Below are 27,152 nucleotides of genomic sequence, written 5' to 3'. Positions count from 1 at the left end.
AAATTTTTGTTTGCTTGATTGTATATCACTTCTTTTTTTTTTTCTTTTTTCCCTACTAGATGGGTTGCCTACCAGCAAAAGTTCTTCTGTGGAGAACAATACATTTTAGAAAAAGGGAAATACAAATGCTTTTTTGACTGGGGAGGATCAAATAACATAATCATGTCGATACGACCAATCCAGCTGGTGAGTGAAGTATGACTATAGCCAATGCTGCGTTATGTAATAGTCTGCAACCGAGTATGTGGAAAACAGTTTCTAAAAGTGGAGTTGTCGAATTATGTCATGTGTGTTTATAGAAAGAAAATGCAATCTTACTTTGAATTTCGATAGAGTCCATAGAGAGCTAATAGATACTAACACATGAATGAGAAGGCTCTGTGATTTGATCAGTTCATTCACTCAACAGCATTTATTTAGTGTCTCTGATGTGTTGGTCACTACGCTAATCACTGGCAATAAAGATTGAGTAAGACTGTCCTGTTGGTTTTCTGTCTCCTAGGGGAGATAGATGTATGGACAATTAATGATAGTATGATTAGTGGGAAAATGAAGTGTGTAGGCAGTGCAGGGGAGCAGGGAAAGGGAACACTCAGTGCCTGGGGAATAGAAGACCTTGCCGCAGAAGAGGATGTTTTGGTGAATTGAGTGCTAGCTTAAGGGATAAAAGCAGTTTTTCTAGGCAGAAAGGGCATTTCACAAACAAGGAATAATCTCCTTATATGCAAATTCATGAAGTTGTAGAAGGGTGTGGTCAGTTTGGATAATAACAAATGCTGCAGAATAAGAGTTCCCACGAGACAATGTTCAGAAATTCACACTCCTTCTTTGTAATGGGCACTAGGCCATATTTGTCTTCCAGCTACAATATTACTCAAAATGAATTAGTTATAAATACTAAAATCATTATAAGAGAATTCAGTAGGTTATTTGAGAGCAATAGCCAGTTCAAAGAGTCTCATAAACAGATCAAATCATCAAAATATTTTTTCAAGCTGGGTGCAATGGCATAGGTGTGCAATCCCAGCATTTTGGGAGGCCAAGGTCAAGGATCGCTAAAGCCTAGGAGTTCGAGACAAACCTGAACAACACAGTGAGACCTCATCTCTACAAAAAAATAAGTAAAAATTAACTGGGCATTTTGGCACATGAATGTAGTCCCGGCTACATGGGAGGCTGAGTTGGGAGGATCGCTTGAGCCCTGGAGATCAAGAGTGCAGTGAGCTGAAAGTGTGTTACTGCACTCCAGCCTGGACAACAGATGAATGAATACCTTGTCTCAAAAAAGAAAAGAAAAAAAAAAAAAAAAAAACAATGAAAAGGAAAGCAATTTTTTTTTCAAAGGATATTTTCAGAACTTTCAAAAAGACAGCTAAGATTATGTGATTACAATTTTGAAAATGCTTTAATGTTTTTCAGGAACCACTTGGGATAAATGAACCTCCACATTTGGTATGTTTAAAAATATTCTTATAATTGTTAAATTGTTCACTAAAAGCATTTATACCCTTTCTATCAAATCTTTCTCTTTTCTGCAGATAAATTTTTTGTCTCTCTGGAAGAGCAGAGTATATTGTGCTTGGTACCTATGAGCAGAAGAATTCACATCTCTTGTCAGTGTGTGTATAGACTGGGTGTCATACTTTCTTTTGTTTTCTCCTGACAGAGCTGTAGCTCTGACCACTTTTTGAACTTCTGCCACTCTTTGTTTCCCATTGCCCATTCTTTCTTCAGCATCACATTCTTTATAGAATATTATATTTATCTCTGGAAGAGCAAACTTACCATGGAGAAGTCACTGTCTTAGGATGCTTATTATGTACATGTATTTCTAATACCGACCTCAAATGTTTCTGAGCTAGTGAACTTGAAGCCGTATATTCATTTCTTCCCTATTAATGGTTTGAAGGGGACTGGGCAATATTTTGGAGCCTAATATTTGTTCATTTTCTATTGAGGGCTAGAAATTGTGCCTATTTAACAATGCTAATAAGTCCATGAGGTTAGTATTACTCCCAATTATAGACAATAAATCTGAGATTCATAATTTAAGTAGTGCCATGCACACAACTAGAAGTAGCAAAAGAGACATTCCTAGTGTGGATTGGACTTGACAAAACCACATTTTCAGGGTTTTAAATCAAAGAAAGACATAACCATGATATGAGCAGTACAACTATAGAAGGAAGAGGGGGTGAGAGGCATTGCTTCCTTTGTTTTATTTTAAATTACAAATTCAGAAAAATTGTTGTCAGAAAGCCAAATATAGTAATTACTCTTAAATATTTCGTAAATACTAAATTTTTTTTAGTATTAGCTGCCTTTACCTAATCCTCAGTGTTTTTCTCTGAATGTGTATATTTTTCATATTCATATCAGTGTTTATTTCAGACCAGCTTAGTTTAACCATGTTTACATTCACAGTGCTTTCAGGTTTTATTATTTTCTGACTAGCTCAGGCCTACTCGGAACATTTCCTTTGTGAATATAATTGAGTTGTTGTATTTAGAGACACTTCCTGCCAGATCTTTATTTTGAAGTTTTGAAAACTCCCAACTGTGGATTTTTAAAGTATTTTTTCACATGAATGAAAATAACATGGATAGATATATGAAAGAAAAGTTATTTCAAGCTGCACATTTTTGATTTCTAAGTACAGATAAAAAGTCCCATTTTTAAAAATCTCTGTTTCTTCTGCTCCTACCTCCTTGTTCTTTTTTAATGGACTTCCTTGTTTGGGGCAGATTCCTGGGAGGATTTTCTTTATAGTATTTCCAGTCTAACTTGAAGAGAGGAAGCAGCAGAAAACGCCCAGTGAAATCAGCTCCACTTCATTTTTCTGGGTATGGCTCAGTTATTGCCTTGTGAAATAAGCATTTCTGACAGGTATATGATAGCTGGATATTTGGTAACACATTGAACAAAGGCTTCTTTGTTTACCTACCCTCAAAGCTCTTGTTATTTTCAGTGGACCAAATTTTCAGACATCTTTTTTTGTTTATACTTATTTAAACAAATGAATCTTGGCTGACACACTGGTTCCTTTGAATAACTAGAAAGTATTTTCTTTTCAACAGGCAGTAGTTAAAACAGTCAGATTGGCAATACAGATGCTGTGTTCAATTGGGGTACTGATTTTTTCCTCTCTGAGGAGTGAGGAGGAAGTTTCATTTCAGAGCTCAAGTCAGAGAGGGAATTTTTTTATGCTGGTAATTTTAAGGGGAACCTTAAGCAACCTAAGAGGGAAAGGCCAGAAAGTGTATGTGTATAGGGATTAATATACATTGTGAATCTATAGTCATAAAAATACTGTTGCTGACTGTTCTGGAAATATATTATGATGAGATATGGCTTATCTGAGATACTGGTGGAACACCACCTTTTAATTTTATTTTTTGTTTTGAGATTAGCAAAGTTTTGTTTTAATTTTTTTGTCTTTATTTCTTCTAAAAAAATAAGCGGGATACATGTGTAGAACGTGCAGGTTTGTTACATTATATGTGTGCCATGGTGGTTTGCTGCACCTATTGACCTGTCCTCTAAGTTCCCTCCCCTCATTCTCCACTCCCCAGCAGGCCCTGCTGTGTGGTGTTCCCCTCTCTGTGCCCATGTGTTCTCAGTGTTCAGCTCCCTTTTATGAGTGAGAACATGCAGAGAACACCACCTTTTATTAAGAAGATTGTTTTTCTCCAAAGGCTGAAGGTTGGTCACTATGTCTAATTAGCAACTCAAGATATACAGGATCGCTATAGAGTTCTTCACCATTAGCAAGCGACATTTTATTTTTTTGTTTTCCTCCCAAACAAAACAGAAACCAAAAAGAATATGTATTATCTTCATATTGTCATCATCTCTCTTATTGCAAGTCCTGACTATCTGAAATCTAGTACTAGATTAAATCTTTTAACAGTGAATTTAGTTTTCAGAGGAAGTTTTAGTTAGGCATCATTCTCTAGAAATCTAACCAGTTCTCCCCATTGACTCAGCCAAGTACCTTTTGTTTCTAGAATCTTTTTTAAGTCCATTTCGAGATTTAATTAAAAATTTAGATTTACTTAAATATTGAGCCCCTGTTCCATTTTATGCATGATTTTCAACAAGAAAAGCAACTGCATATTTTTTTATATTGGATATTTTAGCCTCACTGGATTTTAAAGTGATCACAGGATCCGTAATAATTGTTGCTACTGTTTTCGTGTATGGCGGTTAGGAAAATGACAGTTTTAGGCAAATACAGTAAGATTCACGAGCAGTTTACTTCTTTGTGGCACTTTTAACTAGATCATTTTTATAGGAGTCAAGTCACAACTACTTAGGAAGAATTATTTCAATAAAGAAAGCCTTTATGATTAATAATGGAAATGAAATCATTTGTAGAATATATAACCGATATGAGAAATTATAACACTACAGTATGAGAAAGATGGGATGTAATAGAAGAATGGAAATAAGACTTTTCCTTAATAATCAACATATTTGTATGAGGGAGGCCCAAAGGGCTAGAGAAGGTCTTACTTAGACAGGGGTAAAAATTTCTCATAGAAATTATTTTAGTATTGGAGTAAATAAAATTACATTAAAAATAATGCTGATATTGTAGAATAAGTCGGCACAGCTTCAGTGTTTTGTCAGTTCATTGCACTTTATAATAGTTTGCCATATTAAAGATCTATTACCACATATTATTAGCATATAGTATAAATGAAAATTACATAGCAAAAAGCATTTCTGTAAAATCTTCTTAATAGAGTGGAGATAATTTCGCTCAAATGGTAGTTCTAAGAAAAGCAAACCACAGGGACGCTTTTTAAATTTGCTTCCATACATACAGACTTGCTGGATCACATCTCCTACCCGTTGGGGAGCTGGTACCTGCATGGTACAGAGGATGGGTAGAGTTTGGAAAAATCTCATCTCTCGTTTGTCTGACTATGTGCCTTAGTATTAAGAGTTATTTTGTATACTTGTTATCCATGGATCTCTAAAGGAAGCTAACATGGTCGTTTATCCAGCTAGTTTTCCTAGGACTTAATTTCTCCAAGGGTCTGTCACTTAATTGCACCAAGTGTAGAAACTACAAGTTAATTATTATAATCAGTAAGATCAGAGTTGGTTTCTGTATGGATGCTCCTCAGGACATTATTATGAGAATTGTTCTATTTTGAGGATTGATAAGGTGATCAAAATGCATGTTTTTGTAGAGTTGGTCTAATTCTGGGTGAATCAGACACTCTATCTCATTTAGTAAACTCAGATAAGCATTTAAGCCAGGTTTTAAAATTTGGACAAAGACTATTTTAACCCATCAAGAGATACTTGATAACATTATTTCTGCATGTACATATAAATTTTAAATAAATTTTCTGGGTATGAAGACTGAGACAAAAAAATGGAGGCAGCTACTGTATATACCATCTGAAATATGCTTAACTGGCATTATCAGTAGTCCAGGATTAGACATTTCATGGCTTCATTGTGAAAATGTTGAAGTATGAATCTTCAACTCAGCAGTATACAGTTAATTAAACTGGGAATGCAAGTAGTGAACGAGACAACATGTGTCTCTTCTCATATGGCTTTTCTGATTTTTAATGAGATGGTATTTCTATGCGGGAGAAATTTCTCTGTTTTTGGAGGTTGAAAGTGATTTGCTTTTTAGCTTCACATTTTAGACATCTTTAATGACAACAGATAAAACATGAGACCTAAGTATGTCTCGGTTTGGACTTCCTTTCCTTGCTGTCCTCTGTATCTTCTAGAAGGACTAAAACAGAAACTTGCTGGACCACATCTCCTTAAGGCAAGAAGTCCGTTGGTGTTTGAATGCTCCAAATACATTGTGGTTTCCTAATATGAAGTGGTGTTATGCAAGCCACAGATGGTCAGGGGGAATTCGTTTTCTCACCACCCTGATTTTGACTGATCTTTGATAACAGATAAGTAAGGTCGGAGCAGAATGAGATAGCCAAGAAACAATTCTTCTAAGAAAAGGCCTTTTGGAAGACAAGGGAGGTGAACACTGGCTGCTCAAAAAAGCTGTATCCTTGATGACAGCATGAGCAGAAGGAAGGATGATGCTGCAGATGGTTTGTTATGATGCCTTCTGTGCCCTAGTGCAGGCCTGTCAGTGCAGGGTGGAACTGTAGGCCATGTTGTTCCAGGTCTCCAGTGTATTATGAAATTTTTGCAGAGCTTTTAAGTTTTTTCATTCCTATTGTGCATTCAAGGCTACTGGAATTGCAAATTATTATATATCTGGTCTAAAGGGAATTATAGTTGAGATTTCATGGATTTTTTTCGACAAAAAGGACTAAAGTAGAAATGTAATTGTACGTAACTGTAAGCTGTACATTTCAGGTATTCTTATCAGAAAACCGAAGGCTGTAGCTGAAATACATGACACAGATATCTTTCTTTCTTCACCATAAATCTTCCACTAATCCCGTCATTATTATCTCCTCTGCCATCTGCTCCTGCGCTCTCATGGGCGCTCTTCTTGCTTATGGGCATGCGCTCGTGCTCTCTTCTCCTCATATTAACTGGGGATCAGGAAGAGCTAGGGAGAGAAGCAGCATACCATGTAGCCTCACACTAATCTAAGCCTCTTTCATGTTTAGCACTAAATTGCTTCTTGTTTTATACATCTAGCCTCAACATAGGGCATAATGGTTGTTTGAGAGAATAAAAGACCACATTTTAGTGGAAGAAGGACTCCGATGTACTCTTATAGGTAGAATTGTTTTCTAGGCCTCTGTACCCACAATTTGGTGAAAGAGAGGCAAGAAAAATGATAAACAGTGACATTCCATTCCTGGAAACGTGAGAAAGCAGGTTTAAGGAGCATATCATCATCCTTAACATGAATTCATTGATAATCGACTAAAAATGAGTTTACTATTTTGCCGCATTTTATAAATTCATGAAATTAAAGGCTTTTATTTGCTTGTGATCATCTAAGACCATTTTTAAAATTTAACTGTTGTGTTGTTGTTCTTGTAGCTCAAAGCATTCAGTAAACCAGGGTTCCAAGGTGAATGTTTAGATTTTACAGAAGAAACTGCTGATTTGACTTCACTCATGCCATATTCTTTTAAAGTTCTTCGAGGTTGGTAAGTATGCTTATTAAGTGTTTTCTGCTGTTATTTAATAACTAATTTTTTAAATTTATATAAATTTATTTTTTGCATGCACAGTGAATCTTTAAAATTTCTCTTCAACAGACATTGGTTACCTGCTAACGGGTCTATATTAATTTTGCTTAATTTGTATTTTGAGCTATGATAGAATACCAAGACACAGAATGCTGATTAACCAACTTAGGGAGCATTTTGACTTTGTCTGTCACTGTGATCTTATATTATTTCCTAAATATTTTGGATGTTTATTTTGCATATTTACTGTCTAGCATAGTAGAATGCTATAAAAATACCTGGTGTTTTTATCCAAGTAAGACATATTAATCCTAATTTTTTTAACCTTTTAACAAAGTATTCATTATCCCCATTTCACAGATGCGGAAACCAGGTTCAGAGTTAGAGTTTTCCAAGATTATATACCAAATTTCAGACCTTTGATTGCTTTGGGTTTTTTCTTCTTATCTCTGAATCTAATATTCTTCCAGTTGCAACAATATACTATATATATTTTATATGTATATGAAACTGCATGTGAGTCCCACAGCTAGAATATATTCTACAAATTTTTTTCTTGTGCTAAAATATTAATAACAAAATTTACCATTTTAACTATTTTTAACTGTACAGTTTGTGGCATCTCTGTGTATCAAACATCTTCCTAATAACCTATCAAAGTCTGTCTTTTCTTCCTTTAAAATATCTGGGGTTTGTCAGTTTTCCTTCCTTGAATCATGAGAGACCTGGCCTTCTATTTTTCACTTGGAAAAACTTCAGTATGTTAATTACCCTGTATTTCAGTGTCATCTTATTTCTAGTGTTTACTCCAAACAAATCATAGTCCAGTTATTTGTCCCAAGATCTAGTTTAATATTTTTACTAATGCTTTAATTCCCAGCCATTTTCCAGTACCAGTCCAATCAAGTTCAGACTCTTTCTTTTCCAGACCTTAGCCTCAACTAGCCCCCTTTTCCCGATCCATTTCCCATCCTGTTCTCCTCTCTCCTAATAGTCACTTTCCAAAGCCTTCCCTTGTATCCCATGGGTCAGCAAACTTGGACTATAAAGAATCACGTAGTGAATATTTTTTACTTTGTGATTTCCACAGGCTCTGTCCCAGCTGCTCTCAACACTGCTGGTAGGGTTAGCACAAGAGCAGCCGGACACAAACCAATAGGCACAACTGTGTTCCAGTGAACCATTATTTACGGACATTGACATTTTAATTACATGTAAATTTCCATGCCATGAAATAGTCTTCTTTTAAATTTTTAAGCCCTTTGAAGATGTGAAAACCAGTCTTAGCTTATGGGCTGTTTGAAAACAAGCAGTGGGGCAGATTTGGCCCACATGCCGCAGTTTGCTGACGGCGGCTTCATACCAAGGGCTGGAGGTCTCTGGTAAATCTTGCCAGCAGATGTCGTTTGTTTGGCATGTATGCCAAGTTAAAAAAAAATTTGTATTAATAATACTTATGTTTAGGATATTTTTCAGAAGAAGCTGTTTTCCACCTTTTCTTTAAAAATCAGGCGATTTTAAGACTCGGGGAAAGCTTTTGCCTTCGTCAGTAACTGAATAGATTGCATATGTGCTTTCTAGCCTACCATAGTCCCCACCATTCCCAAGTTGTGTCCACCTGTTACACTACTCATCTGCATTATCTCTGTGGTCTCCTGTAGTTACGTACATTTGTGACACCTGCTTAGTAATAATTCAGACATATCCTTTAAGGTTCAGTCCACTCCGTTCTTTCTGTTAATCTTCTTAATTAACCCTAAATCAAGCAGTCCTTTCCTTCTCCTATTTCCTATGGCTCTTCTGCCTTGAGCCTCCTTGTATTTGTTTTTGTTTATATACTTAACTCTGAAAAGGAAATGAGAGTTTTACAACATTAAAACACATAAAGTAGGGCACTGTGAGTTAAGTAGAAATCTGCAACTCTAATAAGAAATATACATACCAACGACCTGAAATAATTTTGTTACTATTATTTGGTTCTGAGTTTCTTCTACACTAAGATAAAAGAAAATATCTTACAAGATTTAGGATCATCGTCTGTTAATGAGAAGCACTGAAGATTTTCTGGAGGAAAATGTCTTTTTCTTGACACTGAGTTCTAGGACAAACTAGTCACACATATCTCTTCATGTAGGAAATATACGACAGCAGGATAAGAAAAGAAGACAAGAACTATGGGAATTGTGTAAGCACCTGGAATGTGTGAGAGACCTGGATTTGAGCCCAGTTCCACCATTTTCTAGCTATGTAATTTTAGGCAAAATGGGTCACCTCTCTGAACCTGTAAAGGATAGGTAATAATAGTACCCACCTCAAAGGAGTCGTATAAGGGCTAAATAAAATAATGAGCTAGCTTTATGCCTGGCACATTAGAAATCTTTGATAAATGTTGACTTTAAAATGCCTATTACAGTAGAAGACATGACAGTAAATTATGATGTCACAACAGCATTTCTACGGTTATCCAAAGTTGAACTGGTCTAACAAGAGTAGTCCTGGTGATCTTAAAATACAGGGCTAGAACTTAACCACACCAAAACTAAATTAGTAACAGCCATTTAATTTTTCCCTTAGGCTCCTTCTTTTCAAAAGGGTATGTGTTAAGCAATCTTTTGATGAATGCTGTACTGAAGATAACTCAGTATTGAAGATTCTAAGCGGTTTATTTCTTTTTAAATTTTTCCATTAGTTTTCAGATTTGTAGGTTTTATATACTCTTGTGTGATTTTAAAAGACCTATCTTCTATTCTCATCTAAACTGAATACAAAATTTTTTAATTTTTCCCAAAAAGAACTTATAATCTGTTCAGGCACTTAATAATCACCATAATCTAATCCCAGAGCACTATCTTGCAAGCACTAAATAAAAAGAATGTCTTTAGATTAAAGCAGGCATCGTCTTATTTCAGACTTTCTCTCTATCATTGAGTAGTTTGAGGAACCGTGGGAAAATCACCTTTCCTTCCTAATCCTTACTTTTGTTGCCTATAAAATGAGGATGTTCCGAACTCTTAGATTATTAAGGACACCATGAAATAGTAAATGTAAAGTGCCTCACCTCGTGCCTGGCACATCATAAGCAGTCAGGGAATGATAGTGGTAGCTGGTGTGTTTTTGTTTTTAAAGCTGGTGTGGTGCTGCTCTGCGCTACCTGCTATGCCCAACCCCTACCCCAGTTCCCACAGCATGATAATGAGCCTAAACTGCCAAGTGATTGCAATTTGACTGAGTGTCTTACTGGTTGGCTTTTAGCTGGCTCCTGTATTACCAAGAAGACATGTTTGTTAATCACTGTGTGTTAGAAGAAGGCCTCTATGCTGACCTTACTTCCTGCGGCTGCCCAGCATCTACAGTCAAATCTCTCAAGCCCATTGACTATGTAAGTACTTTGCAAAATGTATACTTATGAGACTCCTTTTCTTGTCCAGTTTAATTACCACAGATGATAATATGAAGTTGGAGTCTGAGGCAGGAGAATTGCTTGAACCCGGGAGGCAGAGGTTTGCAGTGAGCCGAGATCATGCCATTGCACTCCAGCCTGGCCAACAAGAGTGAAACTCCATCTCAAAAATATGAATAATTCATTGGTCAATTGTAAAATTGAGGTTCAGTCATTAAATCCAACCAAAATGTAATATTGATATTCTACTTTTTTAAAAAAATGGGGATGTAAAACTCAAGAACTAAAACAATATAGGCTTCGACTTAACTTCCAGTTTGATACTTTAATCAATTTGAGTGACATTGGCACAGTTACTTGGCTTCCTCATCTGTAAAAATGAAAATAAAATAACAGTACTTACAAGGCCACTGGGATATGAAGTGAGATGATGCTTATAAAGTGCACAGCATATGGTGAGCTCTCATTTAAATGTTAGCTGTTAGCACCATGGTTGTTATTGTTAGAGCTGATTAAACATAAAAATAACCACTTTATTATTCTAGGTAAGTCACATGACAGTTTGTCTGCTCCTAAGGTTAACTCTGTTACTTTAAGACATGGGCCACCACAGACAGTAATTTCAAACCTTGTTTTGTGGAACCAGGGCTTTTCTGTCTGGTGTGAGCAGAATGATCTGGGTCACCTTGAGGCCCTTATTTATAGAGTAAGTAGGTTTTCCTTTTCACCACATTTATTTAGAATTTGAAATGTGAGAAAAACAATCACAACTCCAGGACATCAACTGTGGGCCCCTGGTCAATAGGATCTGTGCAGAGGAACTAGTGAGGATCTGGGATACTTTTAAGATATCTAGTTATGACGGTTACTTGGGGACATGTTTGGTCAAAGCTCGAGTTTTACACAGAGCTGATTAGAAACTCTACATAATAGTAATAGTGACTCAGACCTTTCCATCAGAGCTGACTCCAGGGATAATGGCCATACTCAGGATCTTTGATCTCACCCTAAGCACTGTAGTCCTATTTCACAAGGCATTCCTGGATAGAGTATTCTTGGTATCAGACTAATTATAGAGTCTTGGCTAAGAACGCTAAGAACAAGAATATAAATAGTGTTCTTGGTCTCTCTCAATGGCTCTGAAATACCAACTTGCAAAGAATAAGTGGCTACTAATACTTCTTGTGGGTTGGAGTAAAGCTGGTTAAAAAAAAAAGAAAATGCGGTCTGGCAAGTCTCTGAGGCTTCGATAATGCTGGAAAAGACATTGGAAGGTGGTCCATGTTTACTGGAAAGTAATTTTTTTAAACCATTTTCAGTGGCCAAATCAGTAGACTGATATTTATTTGGTGTTAACTATAAAAGCAAAAGATAGAGGCCTAAATTTGAAAGCAACATCTTGAAAGGGTTTGGAGAACTCTTAATTCAGTGAACTAAACTAACAAAATTTCTAGGGAGGGCATTTTAGAAACAGGGTCAGAATTAATGAGTGTTACTATTTTTCTGTGAAGAGGCATAATTCCTGTAGATTCATGAAGTGTAAAATGAAAAATTGGGGAGTGAAAATAAACAGAAAGAAATGTTTTCACATAAGTCGTCCTGTGCGGTTGCGTGTCTTTAGTTTTGGTCCTGTGGACTCCAGGCAGCATAAGCGAAGGTGCCTGTTGGGAAGGACTTGAAATCTATAGACTTTTCACTTCAAGAATGGTTTAGAGTATATTCAGTTTATGTAAGGGTAGCATATTAGTTATCTTATTGCCTATTCATAATATATTGAAAATATTTGAAACATCTTTTGTGAAGATGTGTTATGACAGCAGGTTTGCTGTTGAAATGGTAGGAGTATGAGGGAGTTTGAATATCCTACAAAGATCTGCAGATTAACCATGAAGACACCTCAGCAGAGGTGCCAAAGCTTTAAATTAATCAGATGTAGGAAGATTGATATGTAAACCAGAAGCTCAATTTAGTATTTTATAATAAGTGGATTCTAGTGACTGGCATGCTCGAGAATTCTGTCCTTGGCATTTTTTTTCCCCTCTCTGGAAGAACAAGAGAAACTGAATTAGTCATCAGGAGGTTATTTGTTGAGCATAAGATTTGTGTAAAATAAGGTAGAAGTCTTTGAGATTAGCCTGTAGGCTAACGTTCCTCTCAAAAGAGAGTTCTCTCACTCTCTAGGTCCCAGTTGCTTACATCCTCCAGATTCTGTCTCCTTTCCCTGGACAGGGCTAGGTACCCTACCTATTCTGCTTCTCTGATTCATTCTGATTCTTTCTGTGATTCTCCCAACTATATTCTTACTTAGGAATTGATATGCATTTTTTGTGGATTTCCTATCTATGCCACAATCCAGTGTAATTCTGGATTCATTCTAGGAAATGTTTCTGTGTAATTAAGTCGACATTATGTAAGTATGAGCTAATCCTTTGCTTTTGCTTTTGTTAGTTAAAACTTCAGAATTCTAAGGATGTTGCCTGCAGTTGGTATTTCCAGATATGCTACAGCTTGGTGCTTACGTGTCATAATAGTATAATATTGAGGAGTCTTAAGACTTCATCTTTATAGAATATCAGTGTATTTTGAAAATGACAGTTTGCTGCTCCAGGCTAAATTCTGTTGGTACAGGTAAAGGTTACATTCTAGAGGGCCACTGACACATAATTTGCGGTGTTGCAGTCATTTTACAGTGCATGGAGCTGGGAGCACAGTTCGTAGTTCTGCTTCTAACTGATATGACCATAGTCAGATCTCTTAATTTATCTGTATCTCAGTTAATTTTTCTGTAAAGAAACTGTTAGAACAGGTATTTTCAAATCATGGACAGCCTCCAGTTCTGTCTCAAATAAGTATCCTGGTCATATTTCTAATTGGATCTGAAAAAGAATTGATCTGGCTTTAGGATTCACAGAGTCAGAGGGAATAAGATCATGTATTAGCTTTCACAACAGTCTCCAGAATCCTAATGGTCTAAAACAAATGTTCATTTCATTTTCATATTTTGTCTCAGAAATGGCAAGACAGTTGTTTGGCCTCCACTTGAGGCTTGTGAGTTGGCTTTAGATATACTTTTTTATGTGCTTTGCATTGGGACCAGGCTAATGGGAGCACCTCCAATTAGGGACATGACTATTTTCATGGCAGTGGGAAAGAGGGATCAAGGTCACAATCACAGAGTCACATTTGAAGCTTCTGCTCAGATTCATTTTGTCCATGCACACATCATTGTGTCCACTCACATTCTGTTTCCAAAAGCAAGTCATGAGAACAAGCCTGACATAAGTGGGGCAGGGATGAAGTTTACAAAGTGTATTCAAACAGTAATACAATCTTCCAGAGATGTATAACCTCTGTTACTAGATTTTGGAGAAAATGAGAGGAGATGCAATTTTAATAATTTCTGCCTGCCACTGTAACAGAGCTAACTTCCTTTAAAAAACTTGAGATGAATTTTTAGTGACAGTCTGGAGGTGGTTTGGTGGCTGTCAGATGAAGTATATGGTAGACAAGTAGAAAAGTCTGCCTCAGAATATGGTTCCCAGTTCTCTTTCAGAATTCATTTAGAATTCTAAAATCATCAAGTAATTTAATATAGGGAGATTTAATCATACTAAGATAGCTCTGTATAATCATTTGAGAAAAAAAGTAACAAATTAAGTGGCCTAGAATTAGGAAAGTGAACTAAAACCCAGGGTTTCATAGGCTCTTCACAGAGATATGTATCTGGAAAATTACGTGTCTAATAATATGCCTATATATCTATCTTAAACCATAGTGGAATGGCTTTCTATTAACTTCTCTTTAAAGTTTTCAGCAGCCTTGGTTTGGTAATAGCTTGATTGCTTAGCAGTGATTACAAGAAGACCTTTTAAGATGAAAGAGATTGAATATCACTAACGAAGCTGAATTGTTGTATGAGGGCTGAAACCAAAGTTTTCTATATTTAGAAATAATCATATGGGGTGTGAAAGATCAGTAAGGTGATAAAAAGACCTAAGATGATGCTTGAGGCATTAGTGTAGGGTTCTATGAATGTAAAACACATCTGATTAGTAATTTTGTAGAAGAAAGTTTAAAGGTATTTTATTTTGCTTTAATCAAAGAAAAATGTTTAAGGTGGCTGAATTCTTTCTCTCATCTCAGCCTCCGAAGTAGCTGGGACTACAGGTGTTCATCACCATGCTGGCTAGTTTTTTTTTTTTTTGGTTGAGATGGGGTTTCACTGTGTTGCCCAGGCTGGTCTCAAACTTTTGGGCTCAAGCGATCCACCTGCCTCAGCCTCCCAAAGTGCTGGGATTATAGGTGCAAGCCACTGCACCATCCAGCTGAATTCATTATATAAATATCACAAATGCTGCATGATAACACCACTGCTGAAGATGCATTATATATGTATTCACTCTAAAGTACTGAACACCAACTATTTACTAAATACTGTGCTAAGTACTGAATATTGAATAAACAGAATTAGCATAACAAACTCATCATCAAATCCAAATGTTATCTTCCTCTTGGCCTCTCAAGTGTAATGTTTCTCAGATACCTATTCTTGGCCTTTTCTCTCTTGTGTTTGGAAATTTTCATTATCGTAACATCAGCTCTTGCCTCCATCAGTGTAGATGATTCACAGATATCTAGAGTAAGCAATAGTCAGTTCTTTCCTGAGCTCCATTCCCGGATTCGACATGGGTCTTCAGTAAGTTTTGCCTGCATCCCATTTTCCCTCACAGACTCGTTCTTTTCTGCCCTGTTTCTGTTGAAAGCCATCTTCATTACCTCCCATCATCTGGTCTTACCATTAGTCTTCATCTTTGATTCTCCCTACTTCATGACTTAAATCATCCAATCAGCAGCTCTCAGTATTAGTTATTCTACCCCATAATATGTGTGGTTTTTTGTTTTTTTTTTTTGAGTTGGAATCTGGCTCTGTTATCCAGGCTGGAGTGCCGTAGCACAATCTCGGCTCACTGCAACCTCTACCTCCCAGGTTCAAGCAATTCTCATGCCTCAGTGCCTCTCAAGTAGCTGAGATTACAGGCACATGCCACCACTCCCAGCTAATTTTTGTATTTTTGGTAGAGATGGGGTTTCACCATGTTGGCCAGGCTGGTCTCAAACTCCTGACTTCAAGTGATCCGCTGGCCTTGGCCTCCCAAAGTGCTGGGCTTATAGGCGTAAGCCATCACACCCAGCCCCATTAGATGTCTTAAGCTTTTCCTCTTATCCCCTTTCCACTACCATTACTAAGTTTAGTGCCTTATTCTTTCTAAAACTATTGTGATGGGTACATAACTAATTTTCTTCCTTTGGCCTCTTTCTTTTTCAGTTTTTATTCTTTGCAGCTTTGAGCATGTAACCTTCCCATAAGGCCCAGACCTGACATCAGGTCCTACCTTTCCAATATTATTGCTCATAGATCCTGTTTACAAGCTTTCCCTCCCCACTCCCTGTATCTTCCTTAAACTTCCTCTATGTTATGTGGAAACATAGAATGAAGTTTTTCTCTCTTCTTTCTAAATTCTTTGATATCTAATTTAAAGGACCTCAATTCTAGGAAGCCTTCAATGATCCTCATTTCTTAAAGTGACTTTTGTCTGTCCTGAATATTCTTTCTCTGCATCTTAAGATGCTTTTCACTTTCTCCTTTTCATCACACTTAGTGAAACTGTAAAGCTATTGAGGGCATGATTTATAGTTAATGGAGCTTTGAATTCCGTCACCCTTATGTCCCCTCTACTTAGCACAATGCTGTAAAAATATCGAGTCCATTATGTAATAAGTGGACTAAATAAACTCAGTCATGCCTAAAATATATAGGCAGTATTTGTGTCAAGTTCGTTCTTCTACTTCAGCTCCTCCATAAGAGGGGTTGTGCTTTGGTCTAACTATAGGTTTGTGTCTTATCTATTCACAGTGTTATATTGGTAGCTTTAGAATTCAGGGGATGGCAGGGAATCTAACTTTTAAAAAAAAGTAATTTACAGCTGCTAGCTATTAATGAAATGCTTTAAAGTCAGACTGGGTATTAAAAGAATAATGGCATATATAGACAGGAGCAAGATACATGAGCAACTGTTGATTGATCTAAGATGGATGTAACTGCAACTTTCAGACTATTGCATAAAACATTAAGCACTGCACCAGGAGCGTGTGGGCTAACCTGTTTTATTGCCTTTCCATGGGAGCAGTGTTAGCTGGTTGCTTCTCTAATTTCTCTACTGGGGCCTTGGAATGGAAGTTTGGCTGCTTTGAAATAATAATCCAGCCCTGGCAGCTCCTAGCAGGCAAAACTAAAGAAACATTATAACAAGAGGCTGTAGAAAAACTTCAGATGAAATTAAGACTGTGATGGCATAAATGATCTTAAGAGGTAGAATAAGAATTGGCAAGACAATGATTCATTCTGTGGAAGGATACTGAATAAGAGGCATAGCTACAAATAGAGAGAGACTATAAATCCAGCCTCAGAATGAAAAGATGGAATGAGTTTATAAAGTGTAGAAGAATTTGGTTACTATTAAACTTTTTAGCTGAACCCATAGATAGTTAATGGTATCAACTATTATGCACATTTTGAAAATGAAAGGCAACAAAAACTTACAGTAAACATCACAATTCACAATGAGATTTTGAAACAACTCTCTTTAAATTCAGGCAGAAGGCAAAGGTCTCCCTGTCACCACTGCTATTCAGTATTCTAAAATTCTAGCTAATAAAAAAAATTAATCTAAAAAATAAAATAAGATTTAAAAAAGGAAGAAACAAGACTGGCAAGAGCATCTATGGTATAAGTGATAAATTGTTAGGGCTAAAAGTTTCAGGGCAGAAGATAAATAGCAATTAAACTATAGCAATTAAGGGCACTTAGAAATAAATCTAATACAAGGCAGTAAGTGTTTTCCTAGGAATATTATAAAGCCTGTTAAAGGAAGTAAACTTTGGAGAGATACAATCTTTTATAGGTAAAAAGGCTCAATATTGTAAAGACATGGTCTTCCCCAAATTAATGTTTCAGGCAAAACACTTAATAGTGTTCTGTCCCTTTGAGGGTGGAGGTGGGGCGTAAAACATGACAAGCTTATCCTAAGATTAATTTGAAAAAGATAATGGGTCCAAAATTGCCACGATAATTTTTAAGAACAACATGTAGGGTCACTTATCCTACCAAATATATATTGGTTTATACAGCAGTAATAATTAGTGGGAGCCGGTACAAGGGGAGGCAAATGGGATCGGGGAATAGGGTAGCATGGAGACTGACCTATATAATAACAGTATTTGGAAGACAACAGCATTTCAGTGGAGCTGTGAGGAACTGTTAAATAAATAATGTTGAGAGAGTTGACCCATTCCATGGAAAAACATAGTTAGAATCCTGCTTTCCTCCAAACACAAAAATAAGTTCCAGATGTGAACAACTAAATGTGAAAAGCAAACTTTACAACTTAGAAGAAACTATAGGAATCTATCCTGATGATACTTGAGTAGGATGGCTTTCTTCAAACAGAAAAAGCACAAATGAATAAGTAAAACGTGAAACCAGATGTATTAGTTTCCTATTGCTGATGCAACAAATTTCTATAAACTTAGTAGCTTAAGATAACAGATATTCACAGTCTTACACTTCCACAGGCCAGAAGTCTGAAATCGGTCATACTGCAGTAATATTAAGGTGTTGGCAGTCATTCCATCTGGGAAGCTTTAAGGAAGAACCCATTTCCTTACCTTTTCTAGCTTCTAGAGGCCACCAGCATTCCTTAACTCGTGACCTTCTTTCATCTTCAGTGTGCCTCACTCCAATCTTTGCTGTTTATCTGCTATCTCTGACCCTCCTACCTTCCTCTTATGGGGACCCTGGTGGTTACATTTGGTTTACCTGAGCAATCCAGATGATTGTCCCCATCTCAAGGTCCTTAATTCTCAATCATATCTGTAAAGTACCTCTTTACCATGTCAGGTGGCCTATTCACAGGTTCTAAGAATTAGGATGTGAACATTTGGGGTGCATGGGGAGAGGCATTAATTATTCAGACTGCCACAGCAAGCCACAGAATATATTTGCATTCTATATAACCTTCAATGGTTTAGTGTACGAATATAAGAATGGCTCTTAGCTGGCTGTGGTGGCTCACACCTGTAATTCCAGTGCTTTGGGAGGCTGACATGGGAAGATTGTTTGAGGCCAGGTATTCCAGATGAGCCTGGATGTGGCTGGTCCATTTCTACAAACAAGTAAATGAATAAAATAATTAGAAGAGCTCTTTCAAACCAATTCAGAAAAATCCATTTCAAAAACCAACAGAGGATGTAAATAGGCAGTTTATAGAAGAGGGGGAAAAATGGCTCAGGACATCCTTAACCGTCACTAGTGATCAAGGAAATAAAATTTACAACAATGAGGAGGTAACATTAGCTTACTCTAGCTGCAGAGATTTTAAAATCTGAAAATACTAAGGTTTGGCTTAGTTGCAGGGAAGTCAGATTATTCATACATAGCTAGTGAAAGAAGTGTTCATTACAGTGGTGGGGAAATAAGGACATCTGTTGCAGCTCTGATGGATGAAACAAATAACCACACATTCCTATAAAGGAATGAAATATAGTAGTTTACAATGATTTGGAGAGCTACATGTATGAAGAGTCAAATTTCAAACACAGTAGGCCAGAAAAGCAGGCTACTAAAGATGTTACAGTAGAATACATTTTCTGTAAATTTTAAAAACAAAAGATGCATAACCATTAATAGAAATATAAAAATATAAGCTGAAAAAAATTACAACTTGAGCATAGTGGTCACCTTGGGGAGTTGGAAGTTTAAATTCATCTGAATTTGTTATGTTTTATTTATTTTAAAACTTTGATGCAAATACAGTAAAATTAAAATGTACTATGTGTGGGTTTTAAGTGCATGCTCATATGTGTTATTTATTATTTTTGAAGTGTATCAATTTTTTTAAAAAAGAAGGAAACAAAGACGAGTAAGAAACATAAACCCATATTGAAACTGACTTTCTAAACCAAATCAGAGAGGCTCTGAAAAGGATTATAGTTTACTAGTAAAGAGTTTGGTTTGAGTGTCTTAGAGACCTTCTTGGTTCAAGTCCTGACTCTACCATTAATAACTGTTAACTGAGTGACCCTGGGTGTGTTTCTTTTCTTTTTTTTATGAGACTGAGTCTTGCTCTGTCACCAGGCTGGAGTGCAGTGGCGCAATCTCAGCTCACTACAGCCTCTGCCTCCCAGGTTCAAGCGATTCTGTGCCTCAGCCTCCTGAGTAGCTGGCATTATAGGTGTGTGCCACCATGCCCAGGTAATTTTTTGTATTTTTAGTAGAGACGGGATTTCATCATATTAGCCAGGATGGTCTCGACCTCCTGACCTTGTGATCTGCCCTTCTCGGCCTCCCAAAGTGCTGGGATTTACAGGCTTGAGTGACTGCTCCCAGCCCCCGTGGGGACATGTTTCTCACCACTCTAAGCTTCAACATTCTCATTTAATAAGACATGAGAGTTAAATGAACTGGTACATGTAAAGCCTTTATTTGGCCCATGATATACACTCAACAATATTATAATAGCTCATAGACAATAGTTAATTAATATTTGTTATTCAACACTGAGTCTTGAAAGGCTGAGGTATTTATATGATTTTGTTTTAAGTAGGCCAAGTCTAAAATTCTGGATTAGAGTCTTACCGGACATCTATGAGCCTTCAATTAAACTTTTATCATTTCAAATACTTTTTTTATCAGCATACTGTTTGGTATTTCCTTGGAATTGAAGGCTATTTGAGGTATGCATGATGGTTAATTTTCTTTAATTCAGTCTAATTCCACTTAGTTTTTTTAGCATTGGTTCATTTGGCAAAGATTGGGGCGTATTGATGTTTTGGGGCTGTACAAATAGGGCTGTTCTCAGTGGCTGATTGCAAAATATTTCTAAATTAAAAGTATATATTCTATTTAGGGCCTAACCAATTAATGTAACCTTGAAGCTATCAACACTTTTTCAGTACAAATGACTTGAACCCCAAAGAACTATACAGTGCCAAAGTGCAAGTCTGTTTAGTTTTTTTAATTTGAAAAAAATAGTATTATATAGATTTTTTAATTTGTATCCAGTTATTTTGTGGATCTGTTGATATAAATGTAGTCCTAGCAAAGTAATTGTACCAAGGTCTCAGCACTTCAAATTTAGATGGCGGACACATTTGTTTAGCAGTGGAATAGGTAAGAATGGATCATAGATGATAGCTAAGCAAGATGAAGTCAGATCTCCCGTCTAATATTACACCTGCCAACCAGAGATGTTCTACATTATAAGATAATGGTATTTAGAACATTTTAGAACAATAGCTTTGGGGTTAAGAACACAATCTCTGCTGTCTTGGATTCAAATGTCAACTGTGCCTCTCTTCTTCATCTCTGAAGCAGGGATAATAATAGTACCCACATCGAAGGTAAATTATAAGGACTAAATGAGTTAAGAACAAAGCAGAGAAGAGCTAAGATGGCCTACTAGATGTAGCTAGTTACAGCTCCATCTACTGAGAGTCTAGGCCATCAAGAACAGCATGTGGGAAAACTAAATATCCATACACAGAGGAATGAAACTAGACCCCTATCTCTTACCATATACAAAAGTCAAATCAAAATGGATTAAAGACTGAAATCTAAAACCTCCAACTATGAAACTACTACAGGAAAACATTGGAGAAAATCTCCAGGACATTAATCTGGCCAAAAACTTGGACGATACCCCACAAGTACAGGCAGCCAAAGGAAAAATGGACAAATGGGATGACATCAAGTTAAAAGTTTCTGCACAGCAAAGGAAAACAGTCAACAAAGGGAAGAGACAACCCACAGAATGGGAGAAAATATTTACAAACTACCCATCTGACAAGGTATTAATAACCAAAGTATATAAGGAGCTCAAACAACTGGAAAGAATCTAACCATCTGATCAAAAAATGGGCAAAAGATTTGAATAGGCATTTCTCGAAAGACGACACACAAATGACAAACAGGCGTATGAAGAAGTGCTCAACATCACTGATCATCAGAGAAATGCAGATCAAAACTGCAGTGAGGTGGGGCCAGGCACGATGACTCACACCTGTAATTTAAGTACTTTGGGAGGCTGAGGCAGACAAATCATGAGGTCAAGAGTTCGAGACTAGCCTGACAAAGATAGTGAAACCCCGTCTCTACTAAAAATACAAAAATTAGCTGGGTGTGATGGTGCATGCCTGTAATCCCAGCTACTTGGGAGGCTGAGGCAGGAGAATCACTTGAACCTGGGAGGTGGAGGTTGCAGTGAGCTGAGATTGCACCACTGCACTTCAGCCTGAGCGACAGAGCAAGACACTCTGTCTTGGAGGAAAAAAAAACCTACAATGAGGTATCATCTCATTTCACTTAAAATGGCTTGTATCCAAAAGGCAATAACAAATGCTGATGATGTGAAGAAAAGGGAACCCTTTACACTGTTGGTGGGAATGTAAGTAAATACAGTAACTGTGGAGAACAGTTGGGAGGTTGCTCAAAAAACTGAAAATTGGAGCTACCATATGATCCAGCAATCCCACTGCTGTATATACTCAAAAGAAAGGAAAACTGTGTATCAAAGAGGTATCTACACTCCCATGCTTGTTGCAGCAGTGTTCACTATAGCTATGATTGGGAAGCATCCAACTGTACATGTAACATTTTCTTTTTTCATCTGTGGAATATCTGTTCATATTGTGTTATAGACATCTATGGAACATTTATTCATCTTGTGTTCATCCACACATTTTCTTTATTCATCCACAGATTCATCTGTGGATGTGATAAAAATAAAATGTATTCCATGTACACACTGAAGTACTATTCAGTCATAAAAAAGAATGAGGTCCTGTCATGTGCAGCATTTATAGAACTGGAGATCATTATGTTAAGTAAAATAAGTGAGGCACAGAAAGATAAATTTTGCAGGTTCTCACTTATTTGTGGGATTTAAAAATCAAAACAATTGAACTCATCAACATGGGGAATAGAAGGATGGTTACCAGAGGCTGGGAAGTGTAGAGGGGGTGTGGGGAGTATGGTTAATGGTTACAAAAAGATAGAATGAATAAGATATACTATTTGATCACACAACAGGGTGACTATAATCAATAATAACTTAATTGCACATTTAAAAATAAGTAAGATTGCAATTGGATTGTTTGTAACATAAAAGATAAATGCTTAGGGCATGGATACCCCATTCTTCATGATATGATTATTTACATTTGCATGCCTGTATCAAAATATGTATCCCACAGATGTCTACACTTACTGTGTAACCCCCAAAATAAAAAAGACCAATGCTCACTGAGCAGATCTTTGGAAATAAGCCCTTGAGAGTGGACAGGGAGAAGATGTAGGCCCTGGACTCACAGAGGAGGGAGCTGGGAACCCTGTACAGGTTTGCCAAGCACCATTACTTGTGTGGCTTCTGAAGAAGGAGTGAGTCAAAAAGGTGTGAAGTGACCCACTCTTGCCCTGGACCTCCGGAATGCTAGCTGCAGGAGACACAACCTGCACCGAAGTTGAGCTGGCTGGGAGAACTGCTTGAAGAGTGGCAGGGCCAGGACTCCAGCCTGCGCAGAGCCTAGAGGGTTTGGCATGCGAACAGCTGCAGTGGAGCGTTACCATCCCCTAAGGATTGCCGTGCTCCAGATGGTTTCGGCCTCTGTTGACTGTGAGACCTGGACGCAACAGGACTGTCTTGCCAGTGGGATGGGTCTCCCATTTGCCAGCCTCTCCAAGAGTTCCTGCCTAGCCACACCGACTTGCAGCACAGCCTCACAGCCCAACCATGATGCTTCCCAGAAGCCACTGCCATAGTTCCTTCACCAGCAGACCCAGCCTAACCATTAGAGAGCTTCTGCAGAAGAGCCCCCACCAGCACATGCCCACCTGCAGCCTCCCCATTGCACACCTGCCTACAGCCTTCTCACACTGCTCTGTTGGAACACGCTGATGTCATTGCCCCAGTGAAGCACTTTTACCAGCACCCTGCTCTGGTGTGTGGTTGCCAGTGGACCAGGAACACCTCAGCCCCTCTAGCGCAAGAGGTACTTAACCTTGAGGGCAAGAGAACAAAGCCCGTAGTCCTATTTGCCAGGATTACAGCACACAGCACACAACCCAGGAGTGCTGAGCTGAGCCTTGGTCCCCTGAAATCAACCAGAAATTAAACCAGTCAGCTGAACCCTAAGATCATACTACAGTCAAATCATCAAGGGCATCAAAGAATATAATGCAAAAAATCCCATCTAAATGACAGCGATTTCAAATAAAAAGGAATACCAGCCCACACAAATGAGAATGAATCAGCAAAAGAACTCTGGCAATTCTAAAAGCCAGAGTGTCTTCTTATATCCAAATGGCTGCACCAGCTCCCCAGCAATGGTTCTTAAGCAGATTGAAATGGCTGAAATGTCAGACATAGAATTCAGAATCTGGATGGCAATGAAGATCATCAAGATTTAGGAGAAAGTAGAAACCAAATCCAAGGAGTCAAGTAAAACTATACGAGAGCTGAAAGATGAAGTAGCCATTTTAAGCCATACCACTGATCTGGTATAGCTGAAAAACTCACTACAAGAACTTCGTAATACAATCAGACAATCAAAAGTGTTGATAGCAGAATAGACCAAGCTGAAGAAAGACTCTGAGAGCTTGAGGACCAGTTCTTTGAATCAGCTCATTCAGATAAAAATAAGGCAAAAAGAATGAACAAAACCTCTGAGAAATATGGGGTTATGTTAAGTGACCAAACCTACAACTCTCATCCCTGAAAGAGGGAGAGAGAGCAAGCAACTTGGAACGCATATTTGAGGACACTGCCCATGAAAATATCTCCAGCCACACTAGAGAGTTGACATTCAAATATAGGAAATTCAGAGAATCCCTGAGAGATACCATAGAAGACAACCATCCCCTATACCCATAGTCATCAGATTCTCCAAGATCAGTGCAAAAGAAAAAAATATTAAAGATGGCTTGAGAGAAAGGAGCAGGTGACCTATAAAGAGAACCTCATCAGGATAACAGTCGACCCTTTCAGCAGAAAACCTGTAAGCCATAAAGAGGTTGGGGGCCTATATTCAGTACCTTTAAAGAAAAGAAATTCCAACTAGGAGTTTCATATCTAGCCAAAGTAAGCTTCATAAGTGAAGGAAAAATAAAACGCTTTTTCTGACAAGCAAATGATAAGGGAATTTATTACCACCAGACCTGCCTTGCAAGAGGTCCTTAAGGAAGTGCTAAACATGGAAATGAAAGACCAATATGTAGACCCTGGACTCACAAAAAGGATGGAGCTGGGAACCCTGTACAAGGTTGCCAAGAACCATTACTTGTTCCTTGCCCCCAAGGGGCTCCTGAGGAAGGAGTGAGTTAAATAGGTGTGAAGTGACCCACTCTTGCCCTGGACCTCCAGAATGCTAGCTGCAGGAGACGCCACAACCTGCACCGAAGTTGAGCTGGCTGGGAGAACTGCTTGAAGAGTTGGCAGGGCCAGGACTCCAGCCTGCGCATAGCCTAGAGAGTTTGGCATGCGAACAGCTGCAGTGGAGCATTACCATCCACTAAGGCTTGCTGTGCTCCAGATGGTTTCAGCCTTTGTTGACTGACAAACCTGGACACAGTATGGTGACAAAAATACGCTTAAGTACATATAGGCCACTGACACTACAAAGCAACTACACAATCAAGTCTACATAACAACTAGTTAACAACACAATGACAGGAGCAAATCTGCACATATCAATATTACCTTGAATGTAAACAGGCGAACTGCCCCACTTAAAAGTCACAGGGTGGCAAGTTGGATAAAGAGGATCCAACTGTATGCTATTTCAAGAGACTCATCTCACATGCAGTAATACCCATAGGCTCAAAGTAAAAAGATGGAGAAAAATCTATCAAGCAAATGGAAAACAAAAAGGAGCAGGAGTTGCTCTTCTTAATTCAGACAAATCAGACTTTAAACCAACTATGATCATAATGATAAAGGGTTCAGTTCAACAAGACTTAATTGTCCTACATATATATGCATCGCATACAGGAACATCTAGATTCATAAAACAAATTCTCAGAGATCTCCAAAGAGACTTCATCACATAATAATAATGACAAACTTCAACACCCTACTGACAGTGTTAGTCAGATCATCAAGGCAGAAAACCCACAAAGATGTGGGTTTTCTAAACTCCTCAACACTTGACCAAATAGACATCTACAGAACACTCCACCCAACAACCCACATTATTCTCATATGCACATGGTACATTCTCTAAAATCAACCACAAGCTCAGCCATAAACCTATTCTTAACAAAATCTATCAAAATCATACCAAACACACTTTTGGGCCACAGTACAATAAAAATCGAAATCCATAGAAGACAGTCTCTCAAAACTATATAATTGCATGGACATTAAACAGTCTGCTCCTGAATGACTTTTATCTAAATAATGAAATTAAGGCAGAAATCAAGAAATTTTTTGAAGCTAATGGAAACGAGGATACGACATATCAGAATCTCTGGGACACAATTACAACAGTGTTAAGAAGAAAGTTTATAGGGCTAAACACCCACATCAAAAAGTTAGAAGGATCTCAAAGTAACATGACACTTAGAAAAACTATAAAAAAATAAGAGCAAACCAACCCCAGAGCTAGCAGGAGATAAGATATAATTCAAATCAGAGCTGAACAGAATGAAATTGAGATGTGAAAAACCATAAAAAAGATCAGCAAACCCAGAAGTTATGTTTCTTGAAAGAATAAAATTGATAGACTGCTAGCTAGACTAATAAAGAAAAAGAGAGAGAAGGTCCAAATAAACACATTCAGAAATTACAAGGGGGCATCACTGTTGACCCCACAGAAATACCAAAAAAACCCTCACAGACTATTATGAGTACCTCTATACATACAAACTAAAAAACATAGAATATATATATATATATATATATATATGGAAACATACAACCTCTCAAGATTGCACCACAAATAAATTAAAACCCTAAACAGACCAATAACAAGCACCTAAATTTAATCAGCAGTCAAAAACTTACCAACCAGATAAACAGCTGAATTCTCCCAGATGTATAAAGAAGGGCTGGTGCCAATCCTACTGAAACTACTCCAAAAATCAAGGAGGATGGATTCCTCCCTAACTCATTCTATGAGGCCAGCATCATTCTGATACCAAAACCTGATAGAAACACACTTTAGGCCCATATGCCTGATGAGCAAAAAAGCAAAAATCCTCAACAAAGTACTAGCAAACTGAATCCAGCAGGACATCAAAAAGTTAATCCACCACAATCAAGTAGACTTTATTCCTGGGATGCAAGGCTGGTTCAATATGTACAAATCAATAAATGTGATTCATCACATAAACAGAACTAAAAACAAAAACCACATGATTATCTTAATAGATTTATAAAGGCCTTCAATAAAATTCAACATCTTTTCATGATAAAAACACTGAACAAACTAGGCATTGAAAGAACATATCTTAAAATAATAAGAGACATTATGACAAGCCCATTGCCAGC

At 37.5% G+C, this 27,152-nt stretch overlaps 1 protein-coding gene across 2 annotated transcripts in view; it reads left to right on the top strand.

Moving 5' to 3' along the window:
* Nucleotides 1-27,152, top strand: part of CRYBG3 (crystallin beta-gamma domain containing 3) — a 147,939-nt gene that overhangs the window by 97,101 nt on the left and 23,686 nt on the right. For both annotated transcript variants that reach the window (XM_017967157.4, XM_002761299.7), the window contains 4 exons: nucleotides 60-186; nucleotides 1,420-1,452; nucleotides 7,000-7,109; nucleotides 10,404-10,530. In XM_017967157.4, the coding sequence (XP_017822646.3) occupies nucleotides 60-186; nucleotides 1,420-1,452; nucleotides 7,000-7,109; nucleotides 10,404-10,530 (397 nt within the window). The remainder of the gene's footprint in view (nucleotides 1-59; nucleotides 187-1,419; nucleotides 1,453-6,999; nucleotides 7,110-10,403; nucleotides 10,531-27,152) is intronic.

The sequence above is a fragment of the Callithrix jacchus genome, chromosome 21, assembly GCF_049354715.1.
Source record: "Callithrix jacchus isolate 240 chromosome 21, calJac240_pri, whole genome shotgun sequence".
Lineage (NCBI taxonomy): Eukaryota > Metazoa > Chordata > Mammalia > Primates > Cebidae > Callithrix > Callithrix jacchus.
This window is presented reverse-complemented; position numbering and strand designations above follow the sequence as displayed.